The 17380-nt window shown below is 38.9% G+C and overlaps 1 protein-coding gene across 1 annotated transcript in view; it reads left to right on the forward strand.

Annotated features, from left to right (window-relative positions):
- LOC139722261 (C2 domain-containing protein 3-like) overlaps positions 1-17380 on the forward strand; it is a 65265-nt gene that overhangs the window by 14701 nt on the left and 33184 nt on the right. The window contains 15 exon segments of the mRNA XM_071633570.1: positions 194-352; positions 895-1144; positions 1745-1848; positions 2619-2748; positions 3371-3489; positions 4321-4422; positions 5461-5547; positions 6515-6619; positions 7198-7277; positions 7934-7980; positions 12023-12187; positions 13419-13547; positions 14566-14660; positions 15403-15540; positions 16448-16606. Of these exon segments, the coding sequence (XP_071489671.1) occupies positions 194-352; positions 895-1144; positions 1745-1848; positions 2619-2748; positions 3371-3489; positions 4321-4422; positions 5461-5547; positions 6515-6619; positions 7198-7277; positions 7934-7980; positions 12023-12187; positions 13419-13547; positions 14566-14660; positions 15403-15540; positions 16448-16606 (1869 nt within the window).

Consider the following 17380-nt stretch of genomic DNA (forward strand, 5'->3'; position numbering starts at 1 on the left):
GAATGTTTTCATGTGCACAGCTCTCTTACAAATGGGCAAAAAATTGCCTCTGCAGAAATAATGATTCAGCAACAGTTTCACTCGAATTACTACCGTGTCCAATCAGTTCTCCATTTAATGTACCAGTAAACATATGTATGCGATGACATCCGATCTGATGTACCGGTATGTGTATTCATCCCTTCTGTTGCAGCCAAATCTCCTGGGCGTGTCCAGTATTCCGCTGCGATCAGTCTTACGGAGTCCAGATCTTGTGCACCTGGCCGAACTGCGGGTGAAAGACAAACAGGCTACCAGAGGTGCAAGTCCACAGAGCGCAGGACATCATGGACGAGTACTGGGAACCATTTCAGTGAGTTATTCAATTATTGCGTGTTGGTCATACTATGGCTAGATGATGATTGAGATGTGTTCTTTGTGCATGCAGATGTGCTTATGATATGTCACAACATCACAACTAAGATGAAAGAAGGATGAGAGAGAGAGAGAAAAATCCTATGCAGCTTACATGTCAGCTTACAAACCTACACAAACATTCTAAAGTTGCAAGTTTATCTCAAGAAAGAAACCTGCTATTGTGTATCTGCATATGTCACTTGTCCTTTTTATCTTGCCAGGTTTGATGTAATCACATCACTCAAATCTAATGTAGAAGGAGTGTCCTTTTGATATGTTAAGAGCACCACTGAAAATAAACCAATGGGTGTGCTTGAACAAGACTTATTATGGTTAAAAAAAGCATTTGATATATGTAAAAAGATGTACGGTCATATTGCTATATACACCATGTGTCAGGTAGTCTTACATAACAGAGGCCTTAATTGTATGTCCTAGCAGATCAAGGTATTTAAAAATGGCCACATTAGTCCTTGCTATCTCCTTTTTTTTTTCAAGGTCAGCATGGAGCTGGCATCAAACAGCAAGGACTTTTCCTCAGCGCTGGCGAAGACACGAGTAGCCGAGATGCAGGGGGCCAAGATTGTGCCCCTCCCCTCCACTGACCCCAGGGTGGGGGGACTCGGTGGTCTTCAAGGGCAGACAAGTTCCTCACACGAGGAGCCTCCACGAAGAAGTGCAAGGAGGGGTGGGGCCAACTCCGAGCCACCAAACCCAGGGGTTGGATCTTCTCACTCCCAGCCAACAGGTAGACAGAGAACTGTTTAGAGAGGTGTACCCAGTGACGGCAAAGCATGAATTTGCTGATATTGTGATATTGTGATTGCTCTCAAAGCACTTCTGATATATTGACTTTGCATACTTTTCACTGGAAGCATTTTGTGAATTTTCTCATGTGATCATTTTTCATCAGATATGGTGTCATGTACCAACATAACACTCCGTAACAGACCAAACTTAAACACATCCTGACTTCCACCTTGATGAGTCAAAATGACAGCTACCTCTCACTATGCCATTGTTGTAACTGTTGCTCTAGTCCCAGATGAACACATAGCCCTTGATGTGTTGCTGTTCTCCATCACATTTGATACAAAAAAAAAGAGAGTTCATTTTCAAAGTGATTGAATGTTCCAACAAACATTGTAATCCAGTCTGCATAGGTTACCTGGATTTGCAGGTATAAGAAGAATGCAAGAACATTCTTCTCAACATTTTTTTCACTTTCTTTTGCTGGCTGGGGTGGGGGTGAGGGTGGGGGAGATGGGGGAGTGGTGTATTGCCATAGTAATAATGTCAGACAAACAACATATTGTATGAGGGATAATCTGTTTGCTGTTAACCTCAGGTGTACCAGTCTCTTCCGATGGAGTCAAAGTCAGTCCCCCGATGAAGAATGAGGCAGCAGAGAGCAGAGAAGCCCTTGGAGCAAAAACCAAGGATGAGTATGAAGTATGATGATGTGTATTTCTTGACTTTCATTGCAACAACAAAAACAACATCAGAGTAACAACCATTATCTCTTCTAGCATTACAGCAATGTTAACCCATTGAGGACAATTTCCGAGTATACTCGGTCAAGGGTCTATGGAAAATGCGTGTTGTAGCAAAATCAGCCCGTCCTCAATGGGTTAATCCATTGAGGACAAGTCCCGAGTATACTCGGGCAGGAGTCTATGGGAAATGTGTGTTGTAGCAAAATCAGTCCGTCCTCAATGGGTTAATGGTGTAAACTAGTTCAACAATAATGGAATGTCATTTCATCTATGTGCCTTGAAGTAGAGTGGCATATTCTTGTATTTATACAGTCTGACTTAATTTAGCCATCACCTCTCTGTAAAGCCCACCTGCCCACCAAGATTGCCTTTTCTATCTTGTGTGGTCTTTTTACATAGGTCTGACTGCATTTTGTTCCTGTTTTTGCTTGCTGTCTTTCACAGATTCTTGTGTTTACATTTTGTTACAACCGTTCCATTGACAGAATGTCTGTAGCTTATCCAATCATTTTTTAACTTAATATATTTCAACGTATTTATATTGTAACTGTTTCAGCTTTTAAAAGCGAGGTTAGCATGATATTTTTGTAAACTCTTTCATAATTCTGGTATGTAAAAGGAAAGCACAGAACAAGGTAAATCTAGACTAAAGACAAAGTGTGAAAATCATATTTTTTTAGCTTGTTTGTTTGCCACTAACTTCTTCTCCTTGATTTCCCCTTCCAGGCCCTAACACTTCATTCTTTGCTGTACATCAGGGAGGGGCACATTCTCACTGCCCCACCCTCACCTCTTTCAAGGGAATCACTACCAAGACCACATCCTTACCCAGTATTTGCAGGACACCACAGCTTAGGTGGGTCTTTTAAATACAGTAGTATTGCACTGATACTAAGTAAAATGCCTCAACTGGCTTCTCTTTTCACTTTGCTTTCATTCTAATTTGGAGGCTTGTTGTTTTTGTTTTCTTGTCATTGCTTTGTAGGCAGGTTTATCATCTTGGATACAGATTAAGTGAAATTATGTCTAACATGATAGTCTTGTTGGAAACATATGTATTTAAAGTCAACAACAGCTTTCTTTTCATTGTTGTTGGGTTTGAGTGTTTTTTGTTTGTTGTTCTTTCTTAAGGGGATGGCTGCCATTTGCCAGTTTCTAGATTCCCTTGATTGTAGAGGAAGAGTATTTTCACGTTCAGACATCCTAATCAGAAAAATGTCCTATTGCCATGTCAAACTGGTCCATAATAGCAACTGATTGACAAATTGCCCTACATCGACATAAATAAATGGTCCATAATAGCAGATATTTAGCTTGATCATGATGATATCAAGAGATCGAATTAGATGTATAGTCACATATACTTTGTTGTTAGGAGTAATTTGCAGACCAACTGGCAGACACACTATCTCTCACTCACAAAAACCTCATTCCCCATTCAAGGTCTATCCTAATCATTGTTTGTTCTGCTCCTGCAGGAGGCAGAGACAGAGTGGTGCACAATACCTACTTGGTGGGTCGAATGTTCTGGTCTGATGATGCAGCAAGGTCTGAGGTGTGTTGGGGCACCACTCAGCCCAGCTATGACTATGTCCAGGTGAGTACATGCATTTACAAGAAGTTATTTTTGCCATTGATGTAGTTTATGTGTAACATGGGCACCATCTTTATTATTTTTACTTGACTCTGCCCTCTCGTTATGTTAACATTTTATAACACTTAAGCAGTAGGCAATAAATCATGACGGAGTAAAGAAAGACACAACTGTCTCTGTTTATCTCGTGCAGAATTATTTGGGTGTTTTGAAAAGGCAATCTGGATATGTGACTGTTTGGGCTTTGGTAAAACTCATCATACAGCTTTGAAAAGCCTTGAAAAGCCTTATTGCCACTTATATGATAAATTTTGAATGCATAAATTTAGTTTGTAAGTATTACAGCCACTATCTACAGACTTCATTTCATTCAGTATGAACTCCAATCTCAAAATGTTCAAATTAGCCTGATATCTTTTAGTCTCTTAAGTGGAAAATAAGTATGTTTAGGAAAGGTCATGCTGATGGAAAGTGATCAACTGCTCTTTTTTTTTGTGTGTCTTGTTCTCAGCACAAAACCTGTGTGGAGATGAAATTTTGTGATAATTTTGCTTTCCTTTTGGTCATGCATGTAGGAAGAAATACTAGTTGTTGATCAATATTGTGATGTTTATCACTCTTTGTTGCACAATATATGCTGAACTGGTCTGATTGTAATTAGATTTTTTTTCAGCATTTAATCAAGGTTTTTCTGTCTCCTGGAAAGTCAATTAGTCCTGATTGGCTTTATGAATATCATTTACATTCATGCTCACACAGCATGACCCAATTTTGAGTATGATTTCTTTCTCTCATTTGTTCATGTGTTTGTCTGGATTATTTCTTTGGTGAAAGGTTTCTCCTGTGCTGTTGACGCAATCCTTACTCGAGAGAACCAGAAATAACTTCACAGTGATTGAGGTCTGGGATAAGAAGACGTCAGCTCAACATGACCAGGTAGGGCAGGATGTTTCAGACTTTCATGTCAAGCCAGAAAACATGCAGCAATGTTGTACGGCGGTGCTTCGGCTCAGTCAGTAGCACATCTGCCTCTAGATCCAAAGGACCCGGGTTCAATTCCCAAGTCTCTCTGAGCAATGTTGTGTGTGAGCATTCCATCCCTTCTAGTAAGAGGCAAAACACTCTGTCCCTCAGATAGGACATTAAATGGAGGTCCTGTGTAAGTTAGCCACAACTCACGCATGCAAAAGATCCCACTTCATTCATTAATCGCAAAGAGCAGGATGCTTACCAGGTGAAGTGGTCCACCTACCTACCCACACAAGGGAACGGGCAAAAGATGCCGACCCCTCGTGGTTCGCCCCAGATGACTAACAGTAATCAGCAAATGGCATCAACCAGGCACCTTGTGCCATACGTTTGAATGAATGAATGCAGCAGTGTTTATAGGTCATGTGAATTATGCTCACCCTAAGCATTTGTATAATTGCTTCTTGCATAAACATTCGTAAGGATTATGTTGGAGCATATTTGTTTAAGTATGCATCATGATGTTCAACTTGGTGGACATACACATGTGTATATATCAATTCAAGTAAAAACAGCATGTCAATTTATAATGGGATGATAAATGATAACACAACACATTTCAAAGCAAGGCACATTGACTACCAGAACAGTACTTTTTAAAATTCTAAAGTAGTCTATCATAATTCTGACAAATTTGTCATAGTTCTGACAAATTTTGCTAGCCCCTTCAGGAGCACACCTTATTATGCCAGTTTGGTTCCTTGAATCTCTTCAACTTGCCATGTGCAATGTTCAGATTAAGTTGAGCATGAATTTTTGATTTACACATCAGATCAAATAAAATCAGAAGTAGTATTCCCAATTTTAGCCTTTGCATGTATAATGCTCCCTGAAGTTGTTCACCTGCATGTTTGAGAGCTTTTTTGTGAGTGGATTAAATTCCCATAAAGATCATTTACATGGTGTGCCATGTCTCATGATTCTGCTGTTCGATTGTGTTCACAGTTACTAGGCATTGCCAAGCTGCCATTACACCAGCTCTACATGTCTTACCGAGACCAGAGGATTGCCGGCACGCTGCTTAAATCACAGGTGGGGTACAGGCTCTTTTACCCTCATTTACTCAGTGCAGGAATATTTGCATATTGAGGAGGCACAATGGACAGAATTACAATGTTAGACCCTTGTCATGTCACATTATTATGATGAAAATTACTAGCAATAGTAGTAGTAGTGGTAGAAGTAGTAAAAGTAACTACAGTAGTGGTGGTAGTAATGGTATTAGTGGTAGAAGTAGTAGTAGTAGTAGCAGTAGTAGTGGTAGAAGTAGTAGCAGTAGTAGTGGTAGAAGTAGTAATAGTAAATAGTAACTGTAGTAGTGGTGGTAGTAATGGTAGTAGTGGAAGAAGTAGTAGTAGTAGTAGTAGTAGTAGTAGTAGTAGTAGTAGTAGTAATAGAAGTAGTAGTAGTAGTAGTAGTAATAGAAGTAGTAGTAATAGTAGTAGTAGTAGTAGTAATAGTAGTAGTAGTATTAGTAGTAGTAGTAGTAGTAGTAGTAGTAATAGAAGTAGTAGTAGTAGTAGTAGTAGTAGTAGTAGTAGTAATAGTAGTAGTAGTAGTAGTAGTAGTAGTAGTAGTAGTAGTAGTAATAGAAGTAGTAGTAGTAGTAGTAGTAGTAATAGTAGTAGTAGTAGTAGTAGTAGTAGTAATAGAAGTAGTAGTAGTAGTAGTAGTAATAGAAGTAGTAGTAATAGTAGTAGTAGTAATAGTAGTAGTAGTAGTAGTAGTAGTAGTAGTAATAGAAGTAGTAGTAGTAGTAATAGAAGTAGTAGTAATAGTAGTAGTAGTAGTAGTAGTAGTAGTAGTAGTAGTAGTAGTAGTAGTAGTAGTAGTAGTAGTAGTGGTAGTAGTAGTAGTAAGTAGTATCATTGATATGAAGGCTGTTAAAAGCTGTGCTACAGAAAAGCCACTTCTGATGAAGTCTAAGATGAAATGAATTACTTTTGATTGACATTGAATTTCTTTGTTTTGTTTTGTTTTTTGTCTTGTGTACCCAAAGTATCCTGTTGTAGCAGTGGACAATGAGGTGCCCATCACTGACCCTTTTAGTGGTCAGAGGTGTGGACATCTGACCGTTCTTCTTGCCCTTGGATCTCAGCAGCAGGTTTGTTGAATATGTTGATAAGTGAGACTACTTATGATGATACTTTGTGGAGTGTGGTTTACTGTTAGGCCCAAATTATTATTTTCTTCATAATATTTGGAGGAACATATTTCTTATTCAAAGTAATGCTGAGCATTTTTAATGAAAATATCTTTGATACTTCTGTATCTTCAGCAGAAATTTGATAAAAATTGTCCTTAGGATAGAGTTGAAAACATGGGACAATTTATTTCTTTCTCAAATGACTAGAAGATTTGATATGAATTGTAAAAGAAAACTTCATGTCATATGGAAATGTCAATAAGATTTCATTCCTGTGATTTATAATCTTATTATTTCATTTTTGATGGAACTGCAAGAAATTATTAATGTTTGAAATTTGCTGAAACCACATGAAAAATCCTACTGGTCCATTGTTTTTTGTTCCAACTGATTGACAATCATTAATTTGACTGATCCACTGTTTATTGGTTATAGGATTTCCTTATATTCTTTGTGCTGAGAATAGCCATCTATTGGGATGAGCCTCCACACCAAATCCTCATTCCACCTCCCTCACCCCCCCCCCCCCCCCCCAGGTCCTGGCCCTGCAGCGACTGAAGTCCATCAGACGAACGACCTCAGACCTGCCCGAGAGGCCGCTGCACTACGCAGAAAGGTATCTGTGGGATCATTGCTACTACCACCGCAATCTGAGCATCTTTTGATGAAAGACTTCAGTAGTAGGCTCATGTGCACCAGCTCCATTTTGCTTGTTCTCAATTCAAACTCTCATCTCATAATAATGATAATAAGACAGGACATTTATAATGCGCATATCTATTGTTACCAAAACTCTTGGCGCATGAGAGCCTGCAAGATGCAGCACATGCTGTGTACATGTAAACAGCTATTTTATTTACAGCCCTTCTCATCCTATCTTATCTAATTTCTCTTTAGTCTTGTATTTACGCTTTACAGAGTATAAATCCCTGACTAGTCATCTTCAGATAAGTGTGTGCTCATTCCTGTTACTATCTTCTCTCGCACAGCTTGCCAGGAGCGTCAATTCTGACAGATGTAGCACAGTAAAATTGTTATTTGTTATTGCTATCATCATTACTATCCAGAGTGACCAGAAGAGAGATGTATTCATAAAGTGACCGCGTGCTCTAAATACTGATGCTTTGCCTTGCATCGCCCTTTATATTATTCAAAATTAAATGAGCAAAAGGTCAAGTATTTGAACATTTAGAAAGTAGACAAACTAACAAACAAAGATTACTATGCATGCCTAACAATGAAGTTTGATGTGGACACATCCATCTTTTTCAGAGCTCAAGCCCACACAGATGATAATACTGTGGAGCAGAATGGTGTCGGTAAGTTGACTGACCTGTAAACTTGATCTTCAATGTATTAAGAAAGCATACAGAACTTCAATTTCAAGACTTTTACATACTCTCAAGTTCAAGTTCCTTATTAAAAGTCATACGACCGTCACCCCTAATGGTGCGTTATTTCGTAATCTCCCGAATGACCAAAGTTAATTGCGCAATGCCAGACTTGGTGCTATATCCATAAACGTGTGGGACAATGCTGCCACTGAGACACGTGTGTGTGTGTGTGTATGTGTGTGCGTGTGTGTGTATGCATCATACACAAACATTGTGACTGCGAGCTGCGGTAATTAGAGGAGAGAGGCCAGAAGACGCGTGGCTCTTTTGGCCTCTCTTCATGCACATGCGCACTTAGAGTGTGCGTCCATTCGGAAGCTCTCGTGGCTCGGACAGCCATTTTGGGTCAGGAGATTTGTAGTCTAAAGTGTTGTTTGCTGACCCATTGAGCCAGCGCTATTCTCATTCGGTGTCACTACATTTGGTACAGAATGGGGGAGGCAGCGTGTTGCGTTTGTCTCCGTGCCACACAAACAACTCGCCACGATTGTAAGGCTTTAACACTTTCAATAAAAACAACACAATGGATACGATCTTAAAGATAATTTTTATGATGCCACAGATATACAATTTATCAATCAATACAGAGTGATCTGATGTGTCAAATGCTTTGCTTAGTAGATTTGCTTAATAGATTCCATGAAAGGCTCGCTTATAATTAAATCATTCCGAAGTTGATATTCAGATCAATTCTTGTGTATACACCAACACCACCTCCTCTTGTTTCTTGACATCCATTCATAACAAAGTCAAAATGCTCAATGTTGAAATATGAATCAAACTCTTTCAACCATGTTATAGAAATACCAATGACAGAAGATTGTATTTGAAGTGTACCTAAAAATGTAAGAATATCGTCAAAATTTTTGTTCATACTTTTGGCATTAAAATGAATACAAGAAAATTTAGAAGCATCAGTTTTTCTGGACGCCTTCTTTTACTAAGCGATTAAATTCATCTGGTCGATCATATTCTCCGTTTTCTGGAGTTAGAGATCTGGTTATTGCATGTAAATCTAATGAATTAATCAAATGAGAATATTCTTTATGGTGAAGCATTGTAACGTGTTACCTCATTCGAGCACACAGACAGCCACGTACACACACACACACACATCAAAGAACGTAAAACTATACCAAATATAGAACATTGTAAAACAAGCAATTAAAAAAATGCATAGCCACGAGGAGCATTAAAAAAGTACAAAATATACAGACCAAGATATTCATGTATCTTACAATTTTTAAAGAATATTCAACAGTCAGGCACTGTAGCTGCTACCTCAGGATAGATGATGATATACAAAAGGCAAGAAATGGCAGGGTAACCAAGAAGACCTTGTATGAATACGGTTATAAATCTGTGGCTATCAGAAAAAAAAATGTGATACGAGTTCTAAAAGAATCATTGTGTGTGGTACCTGTGTGAAAATTCATATTTTTTGCAAGTCAGCCGCACAAGTTATCAGGTGTTTGGCTGCGTGCGTCAAAGACCGCGCAGATGTCACCTTGTCTTCTTTCTTGGCCGTCGTCAGTAGCTCGAGATTCTTTGCTGCCAAGTCGTCATAGGAAATACCTGAGCCTTTCAGCTTACGACGGTTCGTGATTAGCAGCTGGTGCTCACGGTAGGAGCAAAGTTTCACAATGATTCCGTGACTCCTGTTCTTTTTGTCTGTTGTTTTCCCCACACGGTGACTGCGTTCTATATCAGGAGTGGTGAGGTCCACACCTATTTGTTGCGCTACATCACAGGCAATGGCATTGGTATTTTCTCCAGGTTGTTCAAGTGGTGCTCCAAAGATTCTCAAAGTGTTTCTTCTGGACACGGCTTCTGGTATACTGATTTTGCTGTTCCATGTTGGCAGTGAGTCTTTCCATCAGGTATTTCCTGCCATCAATGTCTTTCTGCAACGTTGCAATCTGCTTGTCCTTGGTTTCACAGTTGTATTCTAGATCCATAATGGTCGATTCCAATTTCTCACACCTTTTTGACTATTCATGTCGTGTTTCCAGCATCTCTTGTTGAAGTTTAAACACAACTTGATCTGTTTTCTGTGCTGCAGTTTCAATTGTGTTGTTCTTGTTGATTGAGCCTATCCATTATCTCGCTGAGCATTCGCTCAACAGCATCCAAAATGCCTCCAGGGAAATCCTTACTCACAAGAATGTCTTTTAAGAGTGCTGATACTGAATTTGGAGGCATTTTTCCGATATTGAAAGAACAGAGCCAGGCAAGAAGAATGGCAGCCGTAGCAGACATACATACACGTGTATGCATATGTAGACAAGCTCACAGCAGAGCGGCAGTAAATAAGGAAAAACATCAGACGATCATGGTATATGATGTTCAGGAGTTAATTGGCCATGACCGAGTCAACCCCAAACATGTAACACATAGCGTGCACAACATGTAACACATGGAATCCTATCAGCGTATGGAAAGCCACTTGATGCAACATAATTACAATGTATATTATAATCATAATGGCAGAGAGACAACAGGCAGATGTAACATGCATAGCAATACTTGGGATTACACAAAATTTCACCACACATTTGTACAAGATAAGACATACTAGCAACAAATTGAGCAATTTGTCACATTCTCTATAAATTTTTCAAATATTGTCCTCAATCTTTGCGGCAAGACATAGGCAAGATGGAACTACATCATAGCAATACAGTTCACAAGTCCGCAAAGGTCCAAACGAGTACAAATCTTGTCTAAAGAAAATACCTTCATCTTCACCCACACACTTTTCTGAAGAGATGTTCATCTCTTCGTAAAGAAGCCTATCCACTTTCCTCATACTTGTGAATCATTGAAGGAAGGTATTCGGTCAGCACAGTATCTAGCCTGCCAGACACACTTGAGTCTTTCTTTTTCTCCGGGAAGGCATACTTCCCTGAATAATTTTCCTTTCCTAGATACTTAATATCAAAAATTGATAATGATAATAATGATGATGATGATGATGATGATGATGATGATGATGATGCAAGTCATCTTACCTGTGACAATACCTCAATGGCAGCGGCAGTTACAAAGATAAGGACACCGACCACGTTGTCTGTCAATGAGAGGAACCTTCGATTGCTGCTGCTGCTGCTGCTGCTGCTGATAATAATAATAATAATAATAATGATAATGATAGTAATAATTTTGATAATAATAATGATAACAATAATGATAATAATAATAATAATAATTATTATTATTATTATTATTATTATAAAAATGATAATAATATTAATAATAATGATAATGATAACAATAATAACACTAATAATAATAATGATAATGATAATAATAATAATAATAATAATAATAATAATAATAACAATAATAATAATAATAATAATAATAATAATTGCATTTATATGGTGCTTTATATGGGTGTTTCTAAGAGCACTGGTGCTATTTGTACAAGAAAACTAGAAAACACAATAAAAGGACAATGCAGAACCAAAATAACAGTAATGAAAAGAAGAAGAAGAAAAAATACATGTGATACATTAATCAATAACTGACTCCATGATAAATGTCTTTAACATTAAACGTCTGTAATTATGCAGTATACAATGTATAATATTTCTACCAAAAGTGTTCTTGCATACCAACATCATGAAACAACATGAAACAACAGTATTATTACATACAATTTCTTTGAATCAGTAATAGAAATCATACTATTTGAAAATTAATGATAACAGTGATTAGTGGTAACTTTGTTTAAATTTTCTGCTACGCTTCAAAATGGTGGCATCATATGTATGTACTACTATGAATACCTCACAATTGTTTGTTATGAGTAACTCAGTGGGATGGAAATTATTTTTATTCACTTCAGAATGTTGCTTTAAATTACATAAAGATATCGTTGTTGCATACAGCAAAATCAATCCAGGATGTCATGTTGTTAAAGAAATTGGTTGAAGATTTCGTTCTGTTGGTTGTGTCCTGTCAGTGGAGCATGTGTTTGAGGTGGTTGTGGAAGGGATCCAGGGACTCCCCCAGTTGGAGGGGTCGGTGTGGGGTGAGGCAGACTGTTTCGTCCAGTACCACTTCCCCCATCAGAGTCAGTACGAGCTGGATCAGCATCATCACACAGCAGTCCTGCGCCACGATGATGGTATGTACCACTGTACCTTACCATACCTTCCTAGGTGATCATGTAATACCAATACCAAACTATGACCAAGTCTCGTTTTAGGGGCGTTATTCTTTTCTTCGTGTTGTTTTCACTACACTTTTTTTGGGGCATGGGGTTGCAGAGATTCCAACTCTCCCGCTTTCGACGGGAGTTCTCCCGCCGAAAGACCATTTTTGCAAAATCTCCCGTTCTCCCGCCCTGGCTTTGTGTCTCCCACTTGAAATGATCTCTAACTAAGTGTCATCGTATGTTGAAAAATAAGCCTGAGATATAGCACGAGAGAGCACCTAGATCCCTAGAGCTTCCAGGGCCCTTAAGCGGGCCCTAGACCCTGGCCGCAAAGAACTTCGAGCTTTGGGCTCGTGATTTGCGCTTCGCGCACATCAAGTTGGAGTCTCCTGTTTGTTAGGGGTTTCAGGCAGGAGAATCTCCAGATCAGAATGTGCTTGGGGTTGGAGTCTCTGGGGTTGTCACTTCAACTACCGTAGATATGTGTACAAACAAGAAGGCAATAAGGATATATTCTGACAAGAACTTGAAGTGGATGAAATTGATAATACAAATACACTGGATTCCTGTAGGGCATCTTGATAGAATTGGTTGATAGACAGAAGTACTTGAGTTTAAGATCAGTGAACTTTTTTTTCTTTTTATCTTTTTTTTTTAAACAAATGTTGAAAGGAAAGAGATTGTGACAAGAGAGGAATGGCATAATTACCAGGTTGAAGAGTTCATCACTTTTATATGCAGGAAAAGCTGCATCTTATACAGGATTAGGAATGACTTGATGGTTAATTTTCTTTAAGAAAAAAACAACTAAAAATCGCTGCTCCTTTATAATCAAGAGAGATGCACCATTCATTTTTTCTCATTATTTATCTATGAAACCATGCACTGGTGTGTGATTATTTCTGCTGTTTGATATATATTTTGTGTCTTTTTTATTCAAATTTTAGCTCTTAGTAATCATGCTCCTTCACTAAAAATGGAAGCATTTATGTGAAACGTATTGTTTGTCAAGGATCAAGAAGATGATAATGTTATGATATGAATGCCCTTCTCAGTAATGCAGTACCTACAACACTTGTTCTAATCGAAGCACTGATACCGACGAAGATTGTCTTGAGTCTGTAGATACCGGATGGAGATATATAGTCGTCAATCTCTATCTTTTTCTAACACTCTTATACTTCATGACTGTCTGTGTCAGGTGGATTGACTCTGCGGCCACACCGCACCGCCACCACGCTGTGCATCCCCGACCCGACGTTCAACGATGTGTGCAGGCATCGCATCAGCCTACCTCAGGGCTGCCCAGTCCAGAGAGAGCTCCTCACAGGTAGGTCTTGGGATGCTGGGTCTGTGTTGCTTTGTTCTCTCCGTTGGACACAAGTGTTGTAGATCTCGAAATTGAGAATGTTTCCAGAAATGATTGCAGATTCGCAGAGGTCATTTTAAGCGTAAATCACTAGACTCCTAGATCACCTCATGGGCAGATCCCACATTGTAGCTCATCGTAATAAAATTATGTACCATGAAGTTTGCATTTTTTGTAAAATTCAAAATAACTGAATCTTGTTCGAGTGGTTACTTCCCCCCCCCCCCCAAAAAAAAAAAAAAAGATGAGAAAAGAAACCATTGACATCTGTGGAAAAGTAAAGACAAACACTCTTCCAGAATGTGTGCAGTGGTTTTGGTCTCTAGTACACCTTAAAGGTGCATGGTCCCGGTGTTTTAGTCAAATGCGTACGCGGGCGCACGGCGCAAGTTTCCTATAGAGAATATGCTATCGACTTCTCTTGGGCGCTTACGCTTTGGCCCACTTTCCCGAGTCCGAAGAAGTCCGATCCACTGTGTCAGTGGTCCGATCACAGTTCGGCTCATGATTCGGCTCAGGGGGATGACAGCTTTAGCAAATTTCTTTTGTGATGTCATAATAAGAAGTTCATATGCACGCACCCTGGCATTACTACAGACTGCGTGATGTGCAGAGAAGACAACGAAGGCAACGTTACTTAGCAACACCTACGCGCTGTAACTCTTGATGACAGCTCAATTTCGGCAATCTTCGTATAAATGCTAATGGTGATCGGCAGTAGCATCAACAGCGCCATCTACACTACCGGGACTATGCCCCTTTAATCAAAATATGATGATCAGGAAACACTGATATCTCTTATTTACCTTTCTTCTTCTTTTTCTTTTTACTTTGTAAGACTTGCATTTAGAAATTCTTGGTAAAATTTCTCTTCATATGTTAATATGTTACCTTAAAGCAACTATACATCTTTGATTGATGTGGTTTCCCTTCAACCAGAGATAATGAACATTTTCAACTCGCATTATTTCTTTGGTAGCATGCGCAGGTGTCGGTGGCCACGCTGGGGGAATCCCCTTCGAGGTCTGGTGCAGGTTCTACTACCCCAATGTCAGGGACCAGGTCATTGCTAAGGTGACTGAAGATCATTGTGTCTGGGTTGTATTTGGTGTAGATTCAATGCTGTATGAATGCATATTGAAGTGATCCACATCGCAGTGATGGTGACTAAAAGTTGGCAAATGCAGCAAATGCTTCCAAGGGTGCAGTGGTTTTGAAGAAGTAGTCATAGTTTTTGAATGCGCGAATGATAGCATTCAAATCGCCATGGTATCATGTGGCACATTGTACTGCTACTCGTTACATGTGTGCTCTTAGTGGAAACTGGGTCGCACATGAACGGCCTGTACATGCTCTAACTTGCTGTGATACAGGATATGGCACAGGGATACAAGCTGCTATTAAACTTGTTGAGGAGGAACATGGAGACACGGGGTCTGCATTAAACTAAATCTCACTCATTCAGTATTTTCAGCATCGTTTGATATTTGTAGTGTCTTGTCTATGTCCTGTTAACTATGGCTTCCAAAATATCTTCGAATAGGGTCTATAAAAAATACATTTTCCAGCAAAGACTGTATTCCAACAGATTAGACACTTATCCAGAAAGTGATATTGAAAATTGTATGTTTTTGTGTACCCCATCTTCTAAAAGATAAATCTACTGCTCTAATCCGTGACTCTTGTGAATTGGGTGTGTCATGTATAGTACGAGTGTAATTGTAAGTAAAGTCACAATATTTCAGAGCCAACATGTTGAAAAAAATCACTCATAACATTTGATTTGTGATAACGAATCATTTTTGTGTTATCCTAGGCATCCCTCCCACTGGCCAAGCTGTGCGCCATGGTAACCATGCAGAGAAGAGGGGAGCCCAGCGTCCAGACCTTCTCTCTTCCTCTCCGTTCCCAGCAGGAGGAGCCTTCGGCAGGCTCGGAGGAGACAAGGACCAAGGTATGCCATGTGCTTGAACAAATGCAGTGTGTGATCATCAGCTTGTGGTTTATAAAGTCTCACATAGACCTGAACTTAAGTTTAATTCTCAGAGCTGACAGCCATCATTAGGGCATTGACAGTAATATGGGTTATGGCAAGGGTAATGTAGTATGATATATGCGATGGCGGTGATATACACTTGTATTGTTGTACATATGTAATGAGTAAAAAGTACAAATTCTAACATGACCACTTACTAGTTAAGATTAGTACTACATGGCGCTCATTTGTTGTTGTTTTTTGTGGTGCGCAGTTGTGCACTACAAGCAGGAATTCATGTTCAAGAAATCTTGTAATCAATAAAAATTAGTCTATGTTATGATACCTTTTATTTAGATCACATATCTGTGCATGCTGTGTATGATATCTCTTTATATCCCATTACACTTTAAAAAAAGAAAGTGATGTGACTTTTTAATCACCTTATGACATATATATTAGTAATTTATTGATTGTTTTTCATTCTACCTGTTCATTAGACCTGTTCATCTACCTACCTGATCATTAATGGGGACCGTTGGGCTAAACCCAGATTTTGTTCTGTTTCTATCTGTTTCGGCTCTAAAAACCCATGCCCAAGATATATCACTAGCGTTGCTATGACTTCTGTGAAGGGAAAACCAAAGCTATTATTCTTTGTTACATAAATTGCATAAAATGATGGATTGGTGCAAAATTCCAGCCTGGCAAAAGATTGCACAAATGTTGTCCTTCTACGGGGTCGGTCGGAAGTTTTGAGATGATTGAGTGGTGTTACCTGTCATTTAGCATAGTCCTTCCTGACTGTAACTGAAAAGGACTTGAATGATACTAATAGGAAAGTGCACTACTGGACCAAATGGTCTTTATCCTCAATATACAGCAGCTGCAGGATGGTGGCTTGCTGGATGTTACAGTTAGCTACAGGCAGACTGTTATACGGAACGCAACACCCTCTCAGCCCAGTGGAGCAGGGGGAAAACTGGCCAGTGGGGGACCCCATGTGTCGCTGGCTGTCACCATACACAGGGCCTGTGGACTGAAGGTACATTTCTACACTTACATCTGTTTCAGTTAACTGCAATATGATGTTATTTCATCAATAGTGCTCTGTCCGCTGGTCATTTAATTTGTCATTAGTTTAGTTACCATAGCTCAAAGTTTGAGAAATTTGCTGAAATAGATATTTGTTCTTTTTTTTTTTTGGTCTTTATCATGTAAAGTTGTATGAGTATGATGTCTGATATACTAGTACATCTTCGCTCTACAAACATTGAGGCAGAATGTATTTTTGATACCTCCAGCAGGTACATACTTCTCTTTATGTTGATAGTACCACATGCTCATATCACTACTGAAAACAACCTGATTACCCCTTTTGGTAGCCATTAAAGTTTGCTACCTTGAATGTCAGATTCAATTTTGAGTGTTTATAGTGTTTTACCTCTCCAAATCCCTCATCCTTGTACAGGAAACAGGTAAGTATTCAGTGTGCTTTGTAAAATTAACAAGATGTAAATTGTTCACAAAGTACTTGTTTCATACTTTTAATGAGATGAGATGAGAAAATAAGTGACAGGTTGTTTTTCCCCTACATTTAGAGAAAAGAATGAATTAAAAATATGCAGACATTGGAACATAAGCTAAAGTGTTAATGTAGCTAACCATACATTTATGGGTTGTGCTACCTTATGTGCAAAATTTGTTGCATATATAACAGTGACATCTCACTTTCAACTAAAAAGAGAAAGTATTGATTTGCAGTATCCTGACAGCCCCGATATTGCATGGACTCTTCAATTCTCCCAATCCCAAAATG

This window comes from Diadema antillarum, unplaced genomic scaffold (assembly GCF_040938485.1).
Source record: "Diadema antillarum isolate AM-2024a unplaced genomic scaffold, OU_Dant_1.0 scf00000162, whole genome shotgun sequence".
Taxonomy (NCBI): Eukaryota; Metazoa; Echinodermata; class Echinoidea; order Diadematoida; family Diadematidae; genus Diadema; species Diadema antillarum.